Here is a 25,766-nt window from a genome sequence, read left to right on the forward strand (position 1 = left end):
TTTTTCTTGGTAAATAAATTTCAATTAATGAAATTCCAGCTGTCTCATACATTATGATGGTGTAAACTTGAAAACATTTAGCAGATGCCCGTATAAAATCCATTAACACATAGCAGGTTCCCTGGCATTTAAAACCAATATGTCTCCAGCTGGAACAAATAATGGAAAACAAGTCCACATTCCTGAAAAATTTATGGCGCTTTCTAATGCAGGTAAAAGATTCCCATACAGAAGGTACATTTTTTTGAAGAATAAAAATGTCCTGTTTTCAGATTTGCAAGAGTAAAGTCAGGAGTACGTTTTGTTATATTCATTTTTTCTTTATACAGGCTATATAAGATTGCATATTAAAAGAAGGAACAAATTAAGATTCCAGGTAAAAGACAATACTGTTTCTAAGCTTTTACTTAGTATTTACTGGTCTTGAAATCACTCAAGAGTCTTTAAAAATTAGCAGTCAGGAACTCTGATAATTCTCCGTAAGCATTTTAATCTGATACAATTATTAAAACAACTTTAAGACTTACATTGAAATCTTATTTTTAGTTCACTGCTTAAAGTCTTTACCAGTAAAGTCAAGGTTGGGGAGAAAGTACAGGAATGGGAAAGGGAAAGATGACCTTGACTTGCCTAAAGCTTGCAATATTTCATTTGGAAAGAAATCGTGTTAGAAGAAAGCAGGTACAAGAGAGATGCACATAATGCAGAAACTGTGATAGAAGAGGATGGAAATGCAGTTTTGGAAGTCTGCTCGTTCTGATACAATCATTGCAATTTGGGAATTTTTAAATGCCTATTTTCATCTGTCTGTGTTAAAAAAATAAAAATAAATTAGGAGATGAGGGAAACTGGATGCAGAAAACAGTCTTTTTGTTCTTTTGGATTCTTTCTTAGTATTTATTGTGGTAGAAACAGTAAAGATGGCATTTCATCCTTCTTGTCTGAGTTCTCCACTATGCAGAGGGCCAGCAAAAGGCCTGTTTTCCATGTGAATCCATCTGAGCCTCTAGACTGCAATTTAAATGATGCACAGTGCTTATGACATCCATAGAAATGAATTCTTAATATTAAAATATTTTGTAAAGTGATATCTGTGTAAGGTTCTGCAATGCTTTTCTATGTTTTGCTGTCATTTAAGTTACTGCACTGTCAGTGTCTTCAAATAACCATGGCAAATTCAAATTTAAAGTCTGTCAGTTGGAAGGCAAATTCTAACAATTTACTGATAGTGATTTTCCTTTAAAATAGCTAACCTATGTACTTACCACATACAGTTACAGTGGCAATCCAGTAGTGCCTCATCTATTTTAAGGATTTAACTGCAAAGGTAAATCAGTTTGTAATGTTGAGGGATACAGAACAGTGCCTGTGGAAAGGTGGTGACTGGAGGACTGCTAAAAAGATGTTTAGCACACTGCTTCTTTAAGTCAGGATGAGGGTTATCAGATCAAACCAAATGAAGGAAACTAAACGGGGCTGGAGATTTTGACCCAGCTGAAGCTGCTGCTGGAAATGCATATCATTCTTGCAAAGAACTGCTGTGCTTCCCTTTGACGGTGTCATTGCCACAGTCCTGTACTTGGCTGTCCTCTCTGTTGTAAATTAGAATAGATGAAAGCTGTCGAGCCAAGCTAGTGATGGAGGCTAATTTGATGTGATATAATTGATGAACTCTAAATCGTCTCACTTCTCTCTCTTGAAACAGTCTGACTGGAGCTCAACATGCCAGAGCACTTTGATTTACATTCTCTGTCACTTTTATATCGAAAGTCTGTGTGGCACCAGTGAGGTGAACTCCTTTATAGTATTTTTTCTAATCCATAGAGTATGTACACGCACAGATTGGTGGAACCCCTTCTAGGAATGCTACCAGAAAGTCTGATTTCTGTTTTTGCAGCTGCAGTGTGCACAACATTACTATCAAAATAATGAGAATAACAACTTGACGTTTGGTGCTACAGATGATGCCAGGATGGTTTCTTGCAATTAGTGTTGTGCATCTTATTCCAGAACTGGATTTTAGACTGTAGAACTAGGTTATTTAGTACTTGAAAGCCCAAATTTATGAAATTCTGATGTTTAAATATTTTAGAAGGTTAGACAGGTTCTAGTCCCTTCAATAGTTGTAGCTTACTAGATCACAGTTCACCTCTTAAAATAATTCTCCATTAAGGTATTGCAAACTTCAGGCTTCCTTATCTCAGCCATTTCCTGTTACTGATGCTTTCCTGTTCCAGATAGTTGAACTCAGAGTAAACCATCTTGATTTCTTGGTTTCTTTCAAATGTAAGAGATGGTTAGTTCCCTTGCTCTCTTAGTTCTGTAGCCAAAGTGGAAAGCTTTGTGATCAACTAATTGCTCAAGTACTTTTGAGCAACCACCATTAAAAGGTGCAACATCTCACATCTGCTAAATCTGTTGACTCAAATGAAAAAAACAGCATGAATGAAGGAGAGCTGCTTTAATTCACATTATTACTCTGATCAGATAGCAGAACTGCATCTGTTTCAAAGCCGTTCACTCCCCTGCACAAATTGAGTTGGCTATGGCCACATGCCATTCCCACTAGCAGTGTGTGCCAAATTCTTGCTGACCTGAAAGTACTAGGTATGGTGAGCAAATCTGTGAACTTTGGAATATTTTTTTGGACAAGTACCCAAATTTCAGATCAGTATCCTAGTTTTACATTGGTTAGCTAAAAGCCTTCTCTCTGAAAATGCCAGATGGACAGGATTTCTTGTGATGATTTTCTGTATGATCAGAGCAACCAGATTTCCTGGTCCTGTATGTAACTTAAAAGTATGCTTTTACAAATGAATTGCGATTTTGTTGATGTTTAAAATTTTGGATTTAGAGCTATTCTTGGATGGGACAGTTGCAATAAAAAGGCTATCATTGGCAGGATGAGTCTCATTTTTTTAATTAAGAGGGAGGCCATTAATCTGGTGCCTACTGCAATAGGAAGTAACGCAAGCCCAGATTTTGTAAGAATTATCAGAGTAGCAAAGGCTAGTGTGGCATGCCTACTCAGCTTGCAATGGCAAGGCTGTACAGCTCCTTTCACTGTGGATCCATTTACATCAGGTCATTTCCATCCTGACACAGGCAGGGCTACAGGTAAATCCACCTCTTTTTGGTCCCCTTTGTAAGGCACTGAAATCAATGGTTATTTTATTTAGTACTTTAAGAACTGAAGTTGGAAAGCATTTAAAGGCATCAGTCAGTCACAGTACATCACCAGTTTACATTTCTTAATGGTAATGTCCTCGGTAAGATATAAATTAGAGTTGTCCCTTTCCAGCCTTCTTGGCTGTCCCTTTCCAGACTTGTTCTAGGCATTGGAATGGGTTGCCCAGGGAGGTGATGGAGTCACTGTTCCTGGGGGTGTTTAAGGAAAGGTTGGACGTGGTACTTAGGGACATGCTTTAGTGGGTAATATTGGTGGTAGGGGGACAGTTGGACCAGATGATCTTGGAGGTCTTTTCCAAACTTAATGATTTTGTGAAATTTATTCTAGAACATTTAGGGAATTGGCTGATGTGCTGATCTGATCTGAGCCTGTAAGGGTCTTCTCTGATACTTTAGACAGGGCAAGTGAGACTCAATATAGCATTGCTTCTACTAGGCTTTTGACAATGTTTCACATAACTCTCATAAACAACCTGAAGAAGCATGATCAGGCCAAAATTATTGACATTTGGGTTATGATGTAAACTGTGTTCTTAGGCTAGTTAGTTGTAAGTTTTCCAGTGTGAAAAGGGAAAGATGTATCAAGGGGGGTTGTGCTGTGATCAGATTCTGGTATTTAAGTAATGGACCATGGCTGTTGCGTATGTAGCTGTACATATTACATATGTAGTTGAAGTAAGAGAGTCTGCAAAACATTCTGTCTTGCAGGACAGAATTGCAATCTGTACAGAAGAAGATGAGAGAATCTGAAATAATTGTCTGGAAAGTTACAATTCCACAATTCCGTAGTTGGCAAATACAAGATTCTGCTGTGAGGAAGATATAAGCATCTGCAGAAAAAAATGGTAGGGGCAAATGGGCAACAAGCTTGGTAAGAATATTCAGAAAATGAGGTAGAATTATGGATCAGAAGTGAAATATAAGTCTTTGCAAAGGTACTGGCATAATGCTATCAGCAAAAAGATCTGTAAGGCTGGAGAAGTGACCCGTCTATTCTGCTGTGTAAGGTTTGGGGCTCCACTATCTAATGAGGGTGTCATGCAGTTGGAGAGTGCAGAGGGGAGCACTGAAGCTGGGAGCAAGCATGGTGAAATAATACTTGTACACCCACGTTTGTTTGAAGTTGAGAAGGCTGAAGGGAAACTTCAAATTTATAAAGAGCTCCTGTAGAGGAGAAAAAAGTAATTTTTTTTTCCTCAGATATAGACAGGACAAGAAGCACTTAGCTTAAATGTCAGCATGGAGATTTAATTTAGATTTTAGAAAAGACTTTTCTGACCTGGGGGCTGTCAGGCACTCCGGAGTTCTGGAGTGACCGGGGAACCTCCATCACTGGGGCCTTTCTTAGAAACTTGTGTATCTGCCAGAAAGATCATAATCACACTGCAACCTGCCTTTGTGTAGAACTAATGCACAGAGATGAACAAAGTGATCTTATGTGGTACAACTTACACCCAGTTTCTTTTATTAGACTGTGTTTACTATCTTTAAAGCAATCTGAATTGCTGCTATAGGATAGACTAAAATTTTTTTTGAGAACTGGGAATTCTAAGTTTGACTTCTGTTGTCTAAGGTAAGTAACTAAAACAGTTTTTAACTGTTGTGATAATAATGGGTAACATTCATGATACCTCGTTTTAAAAACAGTAGCTTAATAATGTGGATAGGATGCACTGATTTTTTTTTTTTTTTTTTTAATGTAGGGTAGTTTAATACTGTGTCTATTCCACTTATAAACATGGCACTTTATACATAAGTACTACACTATCAGAGTTAATAATTCTTTAGAAGACATTTTGAAAAACATTTATTTATGTGACACATTGTAAATGAAAGAGTTCCAAAGAGTAGTTTGCATGATATGATACTCAAATCTCACTTTCATATTCTGAAATAATTAATTTTAACACATATTTTAATATATTCATTTATAAATAACTGTCCTTGGGCAAATACAGTGGAATGTCTTATGTGGAAACATTTTAACATATATAATTAGTGGCTCTGGTTCTCTTTTTTCTTTGTACACAGAATTAGTTTGCAGAATAATTATTTTTAGAAACTTTATGTTAATTGAAAATGGATCTTCTAGCTAACAGCAAAATAACAGTTTGCTGAAAGGATTTTCTAAACCCACTTGATTAAGAAAAAGAGTGCGGTTCTCGGGTTAGCAAGGCCTACAAAAAGACTTAAGTCTTGAGGAACGTTTAGAGTGATTATTGTTACAGAGCTATGGAAATGCACAACATGAATTCCTAGTGATCTAAATAAGATAATAGGATTAGGTCTTGTATAGCACTTCTTAAATTTGAAAGTAGTGAATTGTGGTATAGAATTGAATTTTGAGCTTATTATGGATTCTTCACAGCAGAAAAAATCTTCCTATGCAAAATTAATCCTTAGGGAAAATATCTGAAGGATTGATCAGAACTTCATTGTAACACGAGCTTTCTGTCATAAATTGTCTGCAAATAAGCATAAACCAGTGTGTCATTTCCACTATAATACCCAGCTTTTTATACTCAGTCATTTAGAGATGGGAATTCTGTTCCAGAACTATTCTATTCTATTCCTAAACCTGAAGTCACATCAGATTCACATTTTGCTCTTTGCTTACTAATGTGCAATACATAAAATGTCTGTTCCTTGGATCTAGCAACAAAATGACCTTTTCAGGGCTCATCTTTTTTTCTCATTTTTGATTTGTTCAAGGGAAATTACAGACGACTGGTATTTGGTTTCCAAAAGGGATACATAAAAACTTGACCTTTTGGAACTGTTATTTTTTGGGATGTGTACACTGTATTTTAAGTATGTCTTAGCTGTTGTTTGCTGGACTATGTCTAGTTTAAATAACCCTTCATTTTATTCAGTGCAAAGCTAGGACAAAAAGTATAACTCCTCTCTTTTTTTTTTTTCCCATGACAGACTTTGCACACACCTGAAAGCGCTTTTTCTTCAGGCAATTTTAAAAGAAAGTGGCATGGAATAGCCTCTGATATCTTAGGAACTTTCTATAGAGTCTGTTTTGCAGTGCAAATAGCACGTTATCCTGTAGCGATCATTGTAATATCTCATTGCCTACCTGAATGCACTCATGTCAGAGCCCTTCCCACTTAACAGACTGGTAATGAGGCACAGGGAAGGCAAGTTATCAGGGTTATTTAGGAAGTTCATGATGGAGAGAATGAGTGAATCTGGATTGTAAGACTACTGTCATAAGCATGAAAATTCCTGCTGCTAGCTTCCCTATGGTGCCTTTTGCCCAGCTTCTTAAAGTCACCATATCTCCTGCAATAATGGAATAGGGAGCTTAGTTCACTTCAGAAGTGACAACATAGATACACCATTCCCATGAAATCATCTGATTTGGAAATTAACCAAGTAGGTTATTCAACACATAAATGAGAAATTCCTCTCCTTTCCAGCTATGTAAATAGCTCATTTAATTTGAAGAGATTTGTCACACCGATAGTTACAATGAAAAAAGTTACAGAGAAGACAATCTTTGTGCAAATTAAACCAAATAATCAGAGCTACATTGAATTATGTACAATTCAGTTTGAAAATGAGAATTTAGGATTTTCAAAGGGAAATAAATTCTGTTTCTAACTAATATGTGTATGGTCCAGTGAGATCTGTACCCACTCAAACCCACTTAAGTTACTTCTATTGATTAGGTATGGCAATAAAAAAATAAATAAAAATCAAGAATATGTATGAATGACTAAATTATATGGCTTATAGAAAATGTCAATTTTTGCAGGACTGTCCACTTATATATAATTACATATATATTTGTTTTTACCCCTGAAGTTTGTCAAATGCAATGTGGTCATAAATTAGTCAATGCAACTGTTATTGATGTTTTGACATTTTTTTCTCATTCCAAACACTTTTTCTTGAAATGTCATCTAACACAGGGCATTAATGCTTTTGTTTTAGCCTTTTGGTGTTATTCACATCAGCATTTGACAGCACAGAAACAGGAGAGGAGGAGACCAAGCTGTAACTGCAGACAAGTCAGAGATGGGTGATGAATAAGCAGAATGGGAATTTCAGATTTGGCATTTGGAAAAACTGTGTGACTAAAAAGTTGCTGAGAGAGCACAGAATCACTGCTCTTCAAGGTTTTGAATACTCATCTTGGGGCAGAGTCAGTCACGAACTGATATAATGTTGGTAGTAATCTTGTTGGGGGGGATAAATAAAATCTAAGATGTGAAGGAAGAAAACCTAGGCAGAATTATGTTGTTGCTAAAATAATTGTCACCCTTTCAACTGCCGTATCCTTCCTTATTTCTGAAGTAAGGTACTGAGACTGCCTGCCTCTAAACAGCCAAAAGGAAGGCTTTCTTGGTCTGGCTGTCAGAAGTCTCCTTAACATTTCAGAAGTGCTTGGCCACCCTAGCTGTCAAGCTGTCCCATGAACTTTGACATACACACTGGTCTGTGCATGCTTTATGGTGCACTCTTTAACATAGACCTTGCTAACTAATAGACTAAACTAAGGTGCCAACCCTCATCAGAAGGATCTTTGAAAAGACTTCTCTATTCATCCTGTTATGGCACTAAAGTGGTTTCATCCTTTTTACTATCCTAACCTATCAGTCTCTCAAGACTGTCTGTTACTGTCCAACAAAGGAAAAGTACACCTGTCCTAGTTCCTCACATCTCATGCTTTTTCAATTAGGGTTTTTAGAGGAGCATAGAAAAAAGCAGTGCTTGTCAAAAGAACAGTATCCTATTCCTAGAAAGAAAGAGAGAGAGAGAGAGAGAGAGCGAGGAATGAAGCAATCTTCTAAACAGGAAAGAGAAGCAAAATGTTAACACTACCTGAAATACAAAAGCCTTGAAAAATGTAAGCCTGGGATTACTGAAGTGTATTCTGATAATGTTAAATCATTGCAATATGTGCTTTGCATTGTGTTTTATTATACATGAATACATTATTGGCATCACAATGTTTTGAATGTAAGTCTGAATGTTATCAAACAAAAAAAAAAAAAGAAAAAAGAAACATTTGTACTTAATAAGGACTTTTCAACAGATACATTTTCTTATTGCACAAGATCCTATGGAACATTTTAATTCCCTCCAAACTGCATTTATCAGAGAAGTGTCCCCCATGAGATTTTTTATTTTTTTCTGATCAACAGTAAAATTTAATTGTAATACCCAGATATTTCCCTGTTATGTACTTCTAAATAGGGAAACTGGTCATTCTGTTCTGTTCTGTTCTTCTTACTTGACTAGCAAAGCAAAACTAAAAAATAAAATAACTAGTGATAAAGATGTCTACATATCCATGGAAAGTCTGGTGAAATGTATGTTTCCATGACAAGGAAATAATTATGCCAAAAATGATTGTTTCATAAGGAGTGTTCTTGAACTATATAGGTTTTGAGTGAGAAATGGGTGAAATAATTTATACTACCCTAACATGTTATTGTTCTTCATTGATGACAAACACAATTTTATACTTCAGAAAAACACTATTACATAAATATAAATTAATTAAAAACTTAGTACTTTGAAATTATTGGGGAAAAAAACAAAACAAAACACAGAGACACCTAAAAAACAAATCTCGTCAATATTCTTGAGCTTAAAGAGATTTTAAGTTATGGTACAGCTTGAAATTAGTTGTCTGGTCAGCCAGATAGAGGCCATTGACTTTCTCAGTCCTGTGCTGAGAGATTTAGGTTTTGAAGTTCCTGTAAGTCTAAGTGAATGTTTAGGCATATGCTTAATTCTGAATATTATAAATTAAATTTGTGATACAATATTTAAATATTGTAGTAATCCCCATCTATTTTTTGTCTCCAAGTGAAGTATCCCATTACTGAAGAAGTATGTTGGGATTTTTATTTTTTGGTATGATTTTAAAATGCAGTAATTTTTTTATTTTTTTTTTAATATGTATATATGGCAAAACCAGTGTAGCATTCCTGCTTTCCTATGTTTATTCTACCTGATCTGTGATGCAATCTACGTGTTTTTTCATTTCTTTGACTGTTGCGAAAAAGTTCAGGAAGAGTCTCTTCCCTCTTCTTATAATACCCATGTTTGGATAAATTCTTGGAGAGTTTCTCTGTTTCCTGACCTAGTAGGTGAATTACAGGGTTTTCCACATACCTGAATGAACGAACTATGTGCAACCAGCATGTGGCTGGAGCACAGGGTGTCACACCTGAATGCCGCCTGTGAGGCAATAACCTAGCTCACAACATTTTCTATGACTGGAAGTTTGCCTTTTTCATAGTCTTGATGCATGAACAGTTGCAAATGGTGGGAGTTAGTGACCTTCACTATCTACAAAACTGATTTTAAGCATCATAATATCTTACTGCTTTTCTCCTCATTCCTACTTATTTTTCCTCTGCTGCACCTTACAGCAAGCTTTAAAATGCTGAACAGAAAGAAGTAGTATTTTGAATAGAGCACTTTTTTTTTTTTTTTTTGATGTGAAATGCTCAGCTGCCAGTTCAGCAGCACTTCATGGGGAGCTGAACCTTTTAAAATGTTCATTCTTGTTTACAGAGCTAATTAAGAGTCTTCATAGTACTAATCTTTGTAGTACTATTCGTAAATGACAGAGTATCAAAATTACAGCAACTGCCTTGTGAATGAAAAAGTTTTACTGAATGCATGGCTAGAAGCAGAGGTGAAGAAAACTTCTACCCTTAAAAAACTGTGAGCATATCAAATACTCATTCCTTGGTAATCTGTATTGACTAAATTTTTTAAATAATCATTTGTGCATTTGGAGCATAGGTTATTCTGCTCATTTAACTACTTTCCCCAAGCAATTCTATTTGTTTAAAACAATGTTTGGTTTCCTATTAAAATGTAAGCATTTGCCAATAGCTCAATGCAATTAAAATACTGTAATGAGTTCCATATGGCAGGACTACTCTAATAACATTGTTTTCTTTATTTTTTTTGTTTTTTTTTTAGGAAGAAAATGAGTTAGATATAGTCATTTTAGCATGTAGGGACTCAGTATTTTTATACTTTAAATTTTTGTGGTGTTTATCAAGTTGTTGGTAAGACTTGAGAGCCATAGCAGTTATTTCTGGCTGTAAATCTATGAATATTGTATTGATGCAAATCAGTACTCATGTAAATCAGAAACCACTGGTTTCATTTTTAAATGAAGGGTTGAAAACCTATTTTTAACCATCTATATATTCAAATTAAGCTTTTATTTATTTATTGACTATAAAGTCCACAGACATATCACAGACACCAATTATCCCCTTGATACGATATGCTGACGGCCCATTTGTGTGGATGCTCACTGGCAAATACAGTGCCTGTTTTTTGAAAAAACAAAAACAGGCCTTGAGAATGTACTAGGTATGAGTTAGGAGAATACTGTACAGTTTTGATTTTAATGGTGCAAGTGCTACTTTAGATTTCTGAAGACAATCTTAAAACGCAAGTCAAGGAAAAAATGCACAAGGTATTACAAAGTGAGCTTGTTGCTTTGTAACAGGCCTTAAATCAAGAGTGTTTATTAGTAAGCTGCCGGCAAGTATTTGTATTCCTTTTATTATTTCAAAGGCTTTTATGAACAGTACGTCACAGTGCAAGTGTCATTTACATTTACAAATGCTAGTTTCTAATGTTTTATGCTTTCCAGAGAAGTAATAGGGAGAAAACCACGAAGAAAATGAAACTTAGATCTTTTCTAATAAAACATTTTTGTAAGTGTTTTGTCTTTTCAAGATGCTGTGACATCCTGTTCAGTTGAAGGAGCACACGACTTTAATTGCACGACTCATTCACTTTAAATATTTAATAATGCTTTTATTAGTTGCACTGAACCAGTGAAGTAAGATCTGTAATATCTAGTGCTGGTCATCATTTTTATTCATCATGGTTTAATAAGCATTATAATTACAGATTGAAGAAGAAATATGAGTTAGCTTTGTGGTTTTGCTTGGGACTTCTGTGCACACTGGTATGATTGGAAGGGATAGTACAAGCTCTGTGAGCATAAATGATCATATTCAAATATACTGATGCAGGCTTCCCAGTACTGACACATTATTCTTCATATTTAAGTAACTGCAGGAAAGATGCTCCATAAAATTATGAGTCCTGACACTATTAACTCCATCTGGCTTAGTAGTGAAGTATGAAAATTTGAAGGCCAAGTGGGCTTGTTCTTGGCAGGTGTTCTGCTGCATGCTTTATCAGTGGAATTAGACTTCAGCTATTTTTACCAAACATTTCCCATATCTGTTTCCAACTAGCACAAATAGCGAAGTTATTTTGAATGAATAGCCAGTTAGGGGAGTGTTCATTTGGAGACTTCATCAGAGTTCAAGCTGAAAGACTGTTTGTAGACAACATAAGCTCTCCAGGCTCACTCCTCAAGTAAATATAGAAGATGATCTTTTAGTATAAATTTCTCCCTTTAATATTAAAAATGTGACTATTTGTATGCTATTTGCATTCTAACATTGTAATGGGAGGTATAGTAGGGCAGGCTAATATCTGGTGCACTTTTTAATGTTTTGTTAAAACATCGTTTTTTCCCCATCAGCAACTTATGCGGGAGCGACAGCAGATGGCCAGCCGCCCCTTTGCTTCTGTCGATGTAGCACTGGAAGTAGGAGCTGAGCAAACAGACTTTCTACGAGGGCCATTAGAGGTAGGAACAGTGGTGCTGACAAGGGACCATTGTGATTTGCATATTTATATTGTTAGTCTCATCTGCATCTGCTTCTGAAACCAAGCAGTCTGATTACCTGGAGCTGACAAGTCTCAGCTACATATGTTATGCCATTTTCAAGGTGCATAGTTTTAATAGCATGACATGAGCTGTAACAAAAGCCACTGGAGAATCTATTAGCCTCATCTGGAGTGACAGTCAGCTCACCTGGCACTCCTTTCCTGATGGATATGAGCTGAAGGAATGCAAGACACAGGAGAAAGCAAACCTCATGCTCAGTCCTTCGAGTACTGAGTGCCCCCTAGTTAAGATCTATCTTAATTAGCAGATATTACAGCAAACAAACAAATAAATAAAGCAACTGTGAGTAGCATTTCCATGTTGTTTTATATGTACAGGTTTAAAGAATACAGACTATACTGCATATTTTTGTTTGTAGATAATGGCTACATTACTGCATTCTTTTGTTGTAATTGCAGACCATTGAAAAAGAAATAATAATATGCAAGACAATGTAATACTGGAATAGTGTAATAATGCATGAAATAGATTCTGGAAGTTTCACCTGAAAATAGGAGAATTACAATATGTGGATAATAATGAATATCTAATCTAGGTTGGGGTTTTGGTAGATTGTAATCCTCTATTCCTTTATTTTATTTATAATATTGTGTTTACAGTTATTACTTTATCTTATTTATGATGGGACCTGAGAATGAGGTGTGATAGCTCTGAAATCTTTCAAGATTGTACTTTTCATTGCTGCCAATTCCTCTTAAATTCAAAGCTTCTCTTACTTTTCTCAATAGCCTCTTTCAATGGAAGATTAAATACACTATCAAATCTCTAAGGTTTATGGAGAAGTGAGCAATGTGAAAAACAGATTCCTAGCAGGAAGAAAAAGAATCAGCTCTTGAGTACTTATCAAATTGAGGCTCTCTGTCCTGCTACTGTATAGGAAGCAATCACAATTGTTCTTGCTGACATAATTTAAATACTTGGAATAGATGGTGCATAAAAATGCCATATCTTTTTGGCGATGCTTTGTTATTTTCAGAGCAAATTACTAGGACACACACAAACACCCACCCCTTCACCATATTTCTGTCTCCTTTTATTGTGGAATACAAGACCTCTCCAGCCTTCCATACTGAGGACAAAGTACACTGTAGTTAAAAGGTAACTTTTTGGAATGTGTTTTCATTGCTTCTGTGCTGACATCTGAGAACATTTTCTCTGTTGTCTTTTCAGAGGGAGGCAATGAGTGGGAGCTGAGGCGTCCAAACTCTAATTCTGTACATACTGATTATTTAATTAAACTTTAGAAGTAAACATCACAAGTTAATTGCCACATTTTCTTCTCTAGTGTCTTTTATTTAGCACTAAAAGAGGTAGATGCTAAAATATTTTAATTATATTTTACAGTTTTTATTAGCTTTTTCTTCCTAGACTAAGCATTTTCTAGTAATTGCTTAGTATTCAGTAACCATAGGGTTTTTGTGTGTGTGCGTGCGTGTTTTTTTTTTTCTTTTACTAATTAATATATAGTTATGCACAGAATGGAGACCATTCAAAGTTTCCTCTGAATTAAAATATACTATTCTATATCAAAACAAAACATTTTGCTGAGGATTAAATGAATATGATTCAGGATATTGATTGTCCTTTTATGTATATTCTGTAAGAAAGTGCTATATTGAGCTTCTGTTCCAGGTCTTCCCTGAATTTGCAAAAGAAGGACACGAGAAGTTTTAATTGCAATTCTGTTCAGTCATAACTCTGTTTTTGGGCAGAAGGGAATTTGGATCACACAATTCTAGGATACAATGCTTAAACAAAGGATAAAGTGAAGTAGTTATAACTTTGTTTTATTAAATTAGAATCATAAAATTGTTTTAATAATACTGTGATATCTGATGCCCATTGTGATCACTTAAAATTAGAGTTCTTTTGGTAAAAAAACTGAGCAAGATGCAGTAACTCCCTTCCAAATGTTCCACCAGCATTGAGGAGATCTTTCTCTGACATATTAGGGGTTCCAGTTTGTGATGGTGGGGCATTGTGACCCCTAACCTCATAATTTCATTGTTGTGTGCTACTCACTGATACTTTAGATGTTATTGATATACTTTTTATTGACACTGTGCTTCCAATCACATTGTATTGATCCATGTGCCCTTTGAACACAGTGCAATGTCATCGAACTGTTGCATACATTACTGCATCTCCCTTTCAACTGCATAGTAGGACTGCTGTTCATTAATGTCATCTGACTTATGTGGTGGTGGTTTTGTACAGCTGGTGTTCTAAATTTATATGGATGGTCTCATGCATATCAATGCTCATATGACTATCTACATGGTCATTTGATTAGTTTTTTTTATTATTTACATTTATTTTTAAATACCTGGAAGAAATTTTTTACTATAAAATTTGATTTTGCAGTAGTGAGGTACTTTTTGTCCAGTGTTTCGAAGCTGTATTTTAAAAAGTAAGAATATGGATACTGTATTTACAATGATTGCCTACTTTAGATACTGATACTACAACTGATAATATTTGGGTCTATTTTACATTAGCCACAATTTACAGCAAATTAAAATCTTGAGAACTACAGAAGAGTGCTGAAATTTTGTTATTTTGAGGTGTCTTTACCAGCCAGTCTGTCTTTCTTAATGTTTTGCCAACAAAATGACTGTATCCTAAAAAAGAAAATAAAAAATAATTTTAAAAAAATAATCTGCATCATATTCCTCCAGTTTCCTGCTGTCTGAGTAGTTTCCAGGCACTGGCAATAGCCTTTGCTCTTCCCAATTTAAATCATATTAATCATCCATCTTTAACTCTTCAGGCTTCCTTTCTGTGGAACTGATTTCACAACATGACATTACCAAGTCTCATCTTGTCATCCATTCTGGCATGTTGGCTATATATCAGCTCTTAAATACATTATTGTCAGCTTAAACTTAATACAGGAAAAATCAAACTTTGTTTTTCCCTTGCCTTCCTTCCCTATTGGTCAGCCGTCCCTACACGTCAGCCGCCATCCTGCTAATAATATTGACAGCACAGTACTATCCTAATTCTAAATGTATGAGGCAATACCTACTGTCCTTGTAGCTTGATATTTATGATACTAATCTTGTGCCCTATTTTGGAGAAAAAAATACCCATGTCAACCCCAATCTCCATCATAATTTGCTTCTATTATGATGCCATTTCCCTACAGTTATGCCAGTAGAGGAGAGGTAGGGAAGTCAGGTGGGCAGTGAGCCTCCAGGTCCCAATAGGAGAACTGGCAAAGGGGGAGTACAGGGAAGTAGCTGGCATCCAGGGGCAGGTTAAAGAAAAGAAGGAATTCCTGAGGTCCCACTGCTCGCAGTTTCATGTAGTGCAGGCTGTTAAGGAGCAGAGAAAGAAAGCATCAAAAGCTCCCTGTCCAGAGTCTGATAATACTGTGGTATTTTGTGAGACCACCATATTTTTTTCAGTACAAGATTCATAAAAATTTAAATAACATTGTAGATCAATAGACATGATACTTCTTGTCATGCAACGCCCTCAGTATTATAAAGTTTTATTATTATTATTATTTATTTCATTTCTTTTTTTCTGGACATGCTGCTTTTTAGTTCTTTCTTCATAGACTATGCCTCCTATAAGGTAATATTTTTTTCCCCAAATACAAATCACTTTTGAAGATTCACTTCCACTGTTCTGCTGACGGTCATTTTACTTACCTGCATGTTAAGAGGAAAGATATTTTTTTTTCCTGTCCTGTTTTGCCTAACTTCTGGGTGCTTTTCAGCTCATTCATAGCCCATGCATTTTTTTGAAATAGGGACAGATTCTTTCTTTATGCGTGTGAGATAAGGTGGGCACTATTGTAAATTCTAATGTAAGGTCATGCTAAGTCTCCGAACAGCAACATCTACTGTGCCACATCTGCTGGAGTAAAGACAGATGTATTATTGTCTGCTTAAGAACCAAATGCAGATTTGCTTTTATGTTGATCATGCATTTGATATCTATAGAGTCTGACTGGGATTTCGTTTTTCAAATTGATGTTCTTTAATAATTATTTCAGCAGAAAAGCATGCAGTAATTCTTACAATCATTTTTCCATGGAGTTACTGCATTTCTTGTAGAATTGTCACAGATGTTAGATTGTTCTCTACTTCTGACAAGGTAAGATGATCTAAAGAATTTTAAAATTCACATAAAATCTGTCCTTGTTTCTCTAGTAAGTAGCAAGAAATATTTATGGTACATTAAATATGTCTTGAATTTCAGACACTGCTGATAAGTATAAAGGAACAATAATCAATTATTTCTCATTTATTTGAGTAGAAGAATTGGAATTTATGCACCAACAGCAGTAGCTATCCTTATGCCAAGAATGGCTATTGGAAATCAGAGTGACTTATTAAAACACACTAAAATCCTGTACCAGAGGTGTGGGGGGTTTAGGTAGCTGAAGTTTATACTAATAAGCTGTGTTGCTCTTTTCCCTTGCCAATATAGTCTCAGGACTTTTTAGCTTGCTTTTTTAAATAAGTACAGTTAATTTCCATTCATTTTCTTGTTTAATTTGGAAATTCAATGAGTAATTTCTGAAACTGCAACTTAAACATACTTCACTATTTTGTACAAAAAAAAAAAAAAAGTTGTATGCTTTCTCAGCATTACACTTGCATTATTTTGATGACATAACGCTTAAAATCAAGGAACAGACTCTTCCCAATTCTATGTTACAGGTCATCGAATTGCCTCCTAGTATTCTCAGTTCCTAATTTTAGTCTCAGTAAAAGAGGATAAATTAACTGATACTGTAAGAGAGTAATAATTTATTGAAGACAATGAAATTTTCCCTAGAGTGGTCATCTTGTTTTCAGTGACCATAAATGCAATATATATTTGGCAAGAGGTGCTATCAACTATACTTGCACTTTTTGCTTACTTAAAAAGTCATGCTATATAATTTACAAAGTTGTAAGTGTGGCTTATGCAAACTGATTAGGGAGCTGAACTCCAGGAACTTTAAAGAACAGATTAATTATATAAAATATTATTAATTTTGTTTAAAATATGACCAGATCTGGTTATTCTTTGTTGTTATGGTGGGATAACTAGACATTATCCCGCGCTATCTTGTGGGAAGAGTAGACATTCTCCTGGATGGGGAAAGATGGTTTTGCTGGCTAATCTCTCTGTCTTCTTCTGTCTTTATGATTAGTGCTGAGGAGGGTGCAGTGTCAGGTATAGATGCAGCTCATGAAATAGTTCAGCTGAAATCATGTAGAACAAATTGCAGATTGTTCTGAATATTTCTAGGGCCTGGGAAAACCATAGGTGGACTCAGTGGAGCAGAAACAGTTTAGAGACATCTATCCTGTTACTTCTTATTAATGCCATTCAGAAACTAAGGGTATGTTGTTTCTTTTGTAATTTAGAAGGCTTTGGATATGCATGATTTTAGAGCTCTAATTCTCTTTAATTCTTTTTTTTTTCCATTTCTCATTTTCATGGTATGTCTGTAAGCCAAGCTCTGCTTGGCATTGGAAAGACCTTGGCTAAGTACTGTGTCCAGTTTGTAGCACTGTAACTCAAAGAGGACCAGAGGAGAGAGAATCTGGTTGCGAACAATGTGAGCAATCAGAGACTTAGAAAATATAACTACAAGGAAAAGTCAAGGAAATTGGAGTAGACTATTGAAAGGAGTCAAAATAATAACCTTCAAATATGCAAAAGGTTAGTAGCCATCAGGAGGGCAATATTTTTTTCTTTGTGTGCACTGTAGGCAGCAAAGGTGTAATGGACTTAAATTGTAGTAGAAAAGTCTTAGGACTGATATCAGGAAAAACTTCTCATAATAAAACTGAATCACTGGAAGCAATTGCCTGGGGAGGTGATGGAATTTCTTTTATTGAAAGTTTTTTAGAACAGGTTGGACAAACATTTCTCAGGAACTATGTACCTAATAGCTTCTCTCCTTTCAGCTCTGCCTACATTATGATTCTGATTGCTACCTAGCTCTTCCTTCTGCATACTCTGAAAATTAACCATTTATGTTGTTTGAACACCTTAATTACCTTCATTGCACTATTTGTTTTCTGTTACTGAATGTTTCTGACCCTTCTTTTCACTGTTGTTCTTATCTTCATTGATTCACAACCTCAGCTTTCTTGGAAGATCAGAAACTGTTAAGTCATCTCTGACGGCCAGTCTCTCTATGACTGTCGGTTTGCCTAATGTAATCTCCAATTCATTCTGGAATAGCTTTACTTTTCTCCTTGAAGTTTATATTCATGATATAATTATTTCTTATCTTAACCAGTGCATTACCATTTTTATAGCCTTTCAAGATCCATACATCCTAAACTACTAGATCTCAGAGAAATGTAGTCAGATGATACATCTGACACTGAAAAAAAGAATCTGTATTGGATCACATTTCCCATTTTTTTCTGTATTACTCAAGGATTAGGCTAAATTTGCGGTACAGTGTCTCAAGAACTCCATTACCTTATGCTACAATTTGACCTTGATGGCTCACTGCATTCTTCTATGCCCATTGCTTCAGTCCTGTTTATCTCTTTTTTTCTCTCTCTCTTTTTTTTTTTTTTCCTCCTAAACTATTGAGTCACTTTATTTTGAATCTACTTTCAAATCTTTCTTTTCTCCTTTGCAAAGCATTGATTCTCCTTGGGTATCCTTCTGTGATAGAATGTATGAGGCATGCTATATCAAATGCAAAAATCACATTCTGTAGTTCTTTCATTAGAGAAAAACACTTACCTGAAAGCAGAATTGTTTTGTCACTGCAATAATTCCTCCCTCCCAGAATGATGTTTTTCATGAAATAAAAATTTTACATTTCACACTATTTATTGTGTAATTCAGTGGTCATATATAACCGTGTAGCTCTGCCTGATCAAGTATCTTTATATTTGCATAGAACTTTGGTTGCTTCTGCTTAAATTTATGTCTAGCAATGTGTGAATGTTCTGAGTCTGTAATTCAGAACAAACACCTAATCTAGTTGCATGCACATACTGGTCACTGCTATGATATTTTTTTTGTGTTGTGCCTACTATCTCTATTCATTATTAACTATGTGGATGTCCAATTCCTTGCCTGGATTCAAGTTAACAAATTTTAAGATTTATAAGAAATAGTTCCCTCCTTTGGCATATGTAGAATGTAATAATCTGAGAAATGCTGTCTGGAATAAGCTGAGTCATTTTTTAATACTGACCACAATTATTTTATGTTAATTGTTAAAATGTACACCAACACCTCAAAACTTGTTGATGTCTTGAATCCTTACCTTAAATGATTTTTTAAAAGGAAAATCTAGGTTGGTTCTGGAATGCACGCAGTCTCTAAACTCACAGAAAACACATTTTTAGTTCCTGAATTCTCTTGTTTGATTGCTTATTTCTGTCGAATCAATTTATCCAAATGGGTGAACAGACATTGTAAGTATGCCTTAAAAATGATGCATAGGAGATTTGTATACTTCCAAGTTAGTCTCCTAATATTTCATGCTAGCAAGAAAGTAAAATGTTTGCTTAACAGCCTATGTGCTCTAGGACCTGTGAATCCAGTTCAGAAAACCTGGTTTTGTTCATTTTTTTTTTTTAATAAAAATGTATCTTTCCACTTCACAAAATTTATTTTGCACATGTACTGCATAATCAAATGACTATAGAAATTACTTGGATAGAAATATATGATTTGTGTTGAACAAAATTGCCAACAAATTTTATGCTCAATTGGAACAATTAGCTGGATTTTTGGCTAACTAGCTAAATGTAGGTGTTTCAGTGATATTGGCATGCTGTGAATAGAAATTGTTAAATTGGTGTATTATGTTATGCATAGATGCAAATTGAAAGTATAAAAATACATATTCTGATTGTTTTCAAGCAGAAGAGTTTAGATGTGTCTGTAAATGTTATGAAAAATGACACTGTACGTGTCCTATATTCATTAACATTAATAAATAAAATCTCATTTCATAAAGTAGATAGATACAAAATTCAGTGAATGCAAAATAAAATACATATGTTTGTAGCTCTAGGATTATCTTTTAACAAAGTTTGCTTATGGGAATCTTGGCTTTGGATAGCAAGTCCATGACAATGTAATTTTCCAGAATTGTTTAAACAGAATACACCAAAGCATGGAAGTAACTATACTCTCAGGATAACTAAAGAGCACATAGAATGAATTTTTTCTTGGTTTCTTTGACTGGGCCTTTCACCTGGTTAGTACATGCCGTTCTCTGACAGGATGCTCTTTTTAGTTGTACATGTTTTCTGAGTATTTCTTTTGGTTTTAGATCAAAAGTTATTTATCATCTTTTCTTTAAACTTTCTTTAAAAGGAAAGGAAAAGAGGAATAAATAGATACAGAAGCTATTGTCTTTCATCAGCTATTTCCCGTGCTTCCAGGTGTAACTGGCCACTATAATGTGGTGGCTGATACTTGGCAGCTAGTAGTCCTTAGCTTTACCTTGTAGGGTTTACCTGAATGCTGTTTCCTAGCTCTGTAATCGAGTTTCAGTTCATCCAGCTAGCAACAATGCACACTGAAACAACGGAAGTGTCTAACTGTGGTGTCTAACTTTCATTTGCCTGCTTGCTTTGGGCTCTTGAATTTCCAGTTACACAGGGAAGTTTCAAGAAAAAGGACAGAGCACGTTCCTGTACAGGTAGACCATGACACCCTTCTGGATTTAGTAGAGATTGAAGTTCAGCTCTCTCATTGTCTGGATCACTCTTCATCTGTGCTATTGGAAAAAAGGCAAATGCAAGTCCTACTCTAATCTGCCTATCATCAGAGTGGGGGAAATTTAATGTAGCATGCTGCACAACATTTCTTCTTGTTCCCTAACTTCTCAGTAGAAGCCTGCAGTTTAGACAGTATTTTTGCCCTCCACATGTTTTGAGAAGCATCTTCCCTTTTTACACTGATTGTTTAGAAAAGTATTGTAGTAGTTACAAGCAGACTAGATCACTTTGGTGAGAGGAACCCACAATTTCAAAAAGTCCATGAGGAGGCTGAGGATGTATGTCACAAGACATGAATTCCATTCACTGGCTTTAACAAAGCAGAGGTAGAAACATTGCCTATAATGTTAGTTTTAGTAATAATCTCAACATTTCTTATTACATAAAATATCATAATGTTCTTAGAATTTGAAAAATGAATAACCTCAATCAGGATTTAGGGCACAATGGTATGATTCTTTAAAGGTTCTGAAGGAGTTGTTTCCTTGTAAAACTTCTGTTGGAAATCAAAGGATTATGAATGGTATACTGAACTGTAGTAGATTCTGTAGTAATGTAGAAGTTACAAAGGCAGTTAGACTGCAGTGAAATTCGGAATATCAATAAATTTGAATCAGAGCTATCTCTATAACAGGAGCTCCTTTAAAGAGTAAGCAGCATTTGTGGTATGTTATTGCTTCCAGTTATAAATATAGCGTATTTTACAAACCTATTAGAGCTTCCTATAACAAAGACTGTAAAACATTATTGTTCATTAGCATGAAGAAGTAAAGTTTTTAACAGATATGTATGAAAATTTCCTTTTTTTTTTTTCATCTTTGGTACATATTCACGTTATTGGAATTTTATTTAACTTAAAACTTTTACTTTTCCAGTGCTATTCCTCATCCTATATCCTTGGTGAGATGACCTTTTTCTTATCTTTATTATCCAGCTTTTGGTAAGAAACTGAAAGTTTAAAGAGACACTTGCTGTCAGCTTCTTTTTTCCACTGTTTAGGCCTTTGAACAAGTTGTATAAATATTGAACCAGCTGGAATTAATAAATACAGTTATTCTGTTCTGCAGACACCTTAATGGTTATTAAAAGAAAAGGCACTGGGCTTCTGGAAAGGTAGACCAGCAATGTATTTTATATTGAGATTTTTTTGGATTGTAGGAAACAGAAGGAATCAAATGTTGAACACACTTAAATATTAGTTTATTTGTAAAAAAAGAAAAGCATTATTCAGAGACTCACAAAAAACATTTGTGTTTTGCAGCACAAAACACATAAGTGTAAGACAGTCTTTGTGATCCTCATTACACATAGGAAGAGGAGCTGACATGACTTTGGCAATGATAACCAGGGAGTTCAATTTCCTCTGGACTTGTGGATGCCATAAAGTGCATATTCCTTTTTTTTTTTTTTTTCTCATTTGTTTGTTGTTGTTGTTGTGAATATTCTTCATGCAAAAAAAAACAACAAATCGTATTAAAAGAAATAAAATATACTAGAATATTGTTTTAAACAGATCCAGCCAAGCATAATAAATTGAAAATCCATAAAAAATATCCAAAACCTACTGTTGCAAACTCCTATGTATCTTCAGTGCTTAATCATGGATTATTATTCGAGCTACATTCTCCCATCATTCACTAAGTTCAGGAATGGTAGAGTTGCATAAGATCCATATCCAGCACAATGTGTATCCAATACAGCATATTTAAAAAATAGACTAGTGAAATTGTATACTTTGATATACTTATTGAGGAATAGTGGATTTGTGTGTATAGTCAAATGCAGAATATTTGCAGAAATATAAATAGTAAAGTTTGAAAAACTTCTATTTTTATAAATTCATGGTATTCCCGGTAGAAGTTCTACCTGGAAAAAAAAAAAAAAAGTTCTACCTGAATATTAATCTGAATATTTAATTTTCTTTTTCTCCAAAATAGTTACAGCATCTATTTCACTCCTAGTAGGAAATTGCTGTGGACAATATCCCTTGGAGTGCAAAGCTCCAGTGTCACTGCAACCTAGCAACAGTTTATAACCAGTTTGCCAGTCGTTTGCAAAATAAATAGCTAAAGAAGATTTTAAATAAGCTTCTCTAAGCCAAGTGTCTGTCCTATTTGTGACTTTCTTTTACTTTTAATTGAAAGAAGATGTAACAGCTCAAGGTGAGAAAGAACTAAGAGGAGGACTGGAAGAGGCATATGAATATAGGACCTTAAAGGAAAGCAATAATTAATGTATGGCTATATGTGAAGATGCAGGCTGCCTTGGAAGCAACACATATATCCATAAAATTGCACAAAAAAACACATACATAAAATTGCACAAAACTGCTTCTAGATGTCCTCTAATGTGACCTCTTCATTAAGTAATGTGTTGCACGCAACCCAAATCATAATTTTCAAAGCCTTGACAAAGTGGTACAACTTTTATATGCACTGTATATAGCCATTGATATTCACAACAATAAATGGCATAAAACCTGTGCATTTAGTGTAGGAAACGTTCATTGATTTTTGGCACTTATACATGGCAGATGAAATGTAGTTGTGATGTTTGCAAGAGTACAAGAATCAAATGAGTGCTATCTAATATGTTAACAAATATAATTAAAATTTAAGAGCAAAAATATAAAATACTAAATAATAACTACAAATCATAGGGTTTATATCTTCTTCCCAATGGCTAAACTATTGCTAGTTCTCAATACACAGTCATTCCAAAGACTAGCATTTCATTTATTAAAATATAATACCAAGAGGTTTTTGAAGCTTTTAGCACCAAGGCTTGGCTGGCACTTGTGTTGTATTTACGTTCCAGTCTGTCTATGCCCTCTGTATATGTAGATTCATTCATTCTGTTTATAATACATTGATCCATTTTGACCTTTAATGATAAAGACAATAAAATGTGATCTTCACTGTGTTACTATAAGTAGGAGTTTTCATTTGTATTCTAAATTGGTGTTCTATGTAGGTGCTTGTACATGCTTATTGCCATATTATCTGATTGCTTTCTGCCAGTAAATGGAACATCATTAGTTGCTAATGTCTGTCACATTTGCTCCCTCATCCTATCTCCAAGAAAAGGAGTGTGTAACATCATGCTTATTAAGTGTATACATTTTGCCATATGTTTATGTTAGAAAAGGCAAAGTCAGAGAAATCTGTCTAGGATTTGTGATATATGATAAGGAAATTTTTGAAAGTCTGCAGACTTAGTAAAATTTCACTCACATTAATAACCTAATCCTAAGGAAGGTATATTTCCTGTGATACTTGGCATTAGTTTTGTTCCCAAAAGTTCCATTGGGCAAGACAAGCAAAACGGCCAACTATTGGCTTGATCATAGACCTTTAGATGTGCCATCTTAGCCACTGAGCATTTTGAGGATGAGGTCTGAAACTTTGAACTTACATTTTTTGGAAAGCCAACACAGAAAGTAAGGCTTAGGGCTGTCATTTTTACAGCAATCTCTGCAATAGCCTTTGTTACTGAGGTATACTCTATTACGCTGTTTCAGGTAGTTTTTCAAAGGGCTTAAAATGTCCATGTATATCAAAGAGCTGAAGTCTCCCTGAGAAGTGGAAAGAAAACAAACAACTCATTATCTTCCAAAATGTGGGGTAATGACTTCAAATCAATTGGGAAAAGCAAAAAGCATTATACGGAAATGATACTTAATGAGAGCTGGAATGAATGAGAAAGCCAAAAGCTCTTCAAACAGCGTATAATGCTAATCATTGTTTGGTACACCTTCTGTGTAGGGTCTTCAAAATGCTTTCCCACACTCACCTATACCTTTCCTGATTTTAACTCCAACCAGATTTTCTTCATCGCTATGCAGATTTTCTCCAAGTACCATTCTGTTTCAGCATTATGATCACTAAGATAGTAACACAGTGAACACTTGTGACAGGTGAGTACAACTATTTTTTAGCTGAGTATTTGCAGCACTGGAAACCTCATTTTCTATCCAGCTGGTTTGGGGAATTTATGTTAGTAGGACCAAAGAACTGATCCCTGTTAGAAAAGTTCATGTTAGGCTGAAATTCATTATTTTTCATTATTGAATTTGAATTAGACAATAAACCTAATCTGTAGAAAACAGCATTCATCATTCACAATAGTATCATAGACTAATACAGGTTGGAAAATCATAGGCTAATTTAGGTTGTAAGAGACCTCTCAACTACCAGTCAAACTGGCTGTGGGTCAGTCAATCCCCAGACAAGGTCAAACCACCTTTAATCAGCTTGTTCAGGGCCCTGGCCCATGGTGTGTTGAGTATCTCTAAGGATTATGATTCCAAAATCTCTCTAGCCCTCATTCAAATGCTTGGCTAACCTCCTTGTGCAAAACCTTTTCCTAATTTCTCATCAGAATCTCCCTTCTTGCGACCTGTTTCTGCTGCCCATTTTCTTATCCCTGTGTGCCTTGGAGAAAAGGCATGGTTGGAGTCAGCAATTAGATCCTACCTTAGCCATCTCTTAAGAATGAACAAATCCTGTCAGCCTTTCCTTCTAACTCCTAGGCCACCTATATCTCACAGGTTTGTTTACAAAGGAAAATTGTGGAAGACTGCTTTGAAAGCCATGCTGAAGTCAAGTTTGGAACCATCCACTTCAGTCTTCCACTAAGCCAGTCATATTACCAAAAGCAAACAGGTTTCTGTGGCCAAATTTGCCCTTTGAAAATCCATTCTGGCTGTTCCTAATCAGCTTTTTGTCTTTCATGTGCTTGGACATGGTTTCAGAGAGGATTTCCACTATAGTCTTCCCAGGGACGGTGGGAAGCTAGTTCAGCTGACCAGCCCAAATTTCCCCAGATGTGTGTAAAATTTGCCTTTTTACAGGAACCTCCCTGATCACCATGACCAAAGATGATTGTATTTTCTCAGTGACATTGGCCAGCTCCCACAGCATCCTGTCTGATCCTGTGCACTTGACTATATCCAATTTGTTTAAACGGTCTGCTATGCATACTATGAGTAATACTACACCCCCTCAGACTCTGGCTGTAGGATTATGGACTTGGGAGACCTGAAAGAAGTCCTTATCAGTAAAGACCAATGCAGAGAAGGTGTGGAATACTAC

General features: G+C 35.3%; 1 protein-coding gene across 8 annotated transcripts in view; it reads left to right on the forward strand.

Moving 5' to 3' along the window:
- Window positions 1-25,766, forward strand: part of ATRNL1 (attractin like 1) — a 494,732-nt gene that overhangs the window by 353,540 nt on the left and 115,426 nt on the right. For 5 of the 8 annotated variants that reach the window (XR_005821433.1, XM_040563153.1, XM_040563151.1 and 2 more), the window contains one exon: window positions 11,747-11,854. The exons of the other annotated variants lie outside the window; for them this stretch is intronic. Coding sequence is in view for 4 of the 5 variants with exons in the window: in XM_040563153.1 (XP_040419087.1) it covers window positions 11,747-11,854 (108 nt within the window). In the remaining variant the exon portion in view is untranslated. The remainder of the gene's footprint in view (window positions 1-11,746; window positions 11,855-25,766) is intronic. 8 annotated transcript variants of the gene reach the window in all.

This window comes from Cygnus olor, chromosome 7 (genome assembly GCF_009769625.2).
Source record: "Cygnus olor isolate bCygOlo1 chromosome 7, bCygOlo1.pri.v2, whole genome shotgun sequence".
NCBI classification, from domain to species: domain Eukaryota; kingdom Metazoa; phylum Chordata; class Aves; order Anseriformes; family Anatidae; genus Cygnus; species Cygnus olor.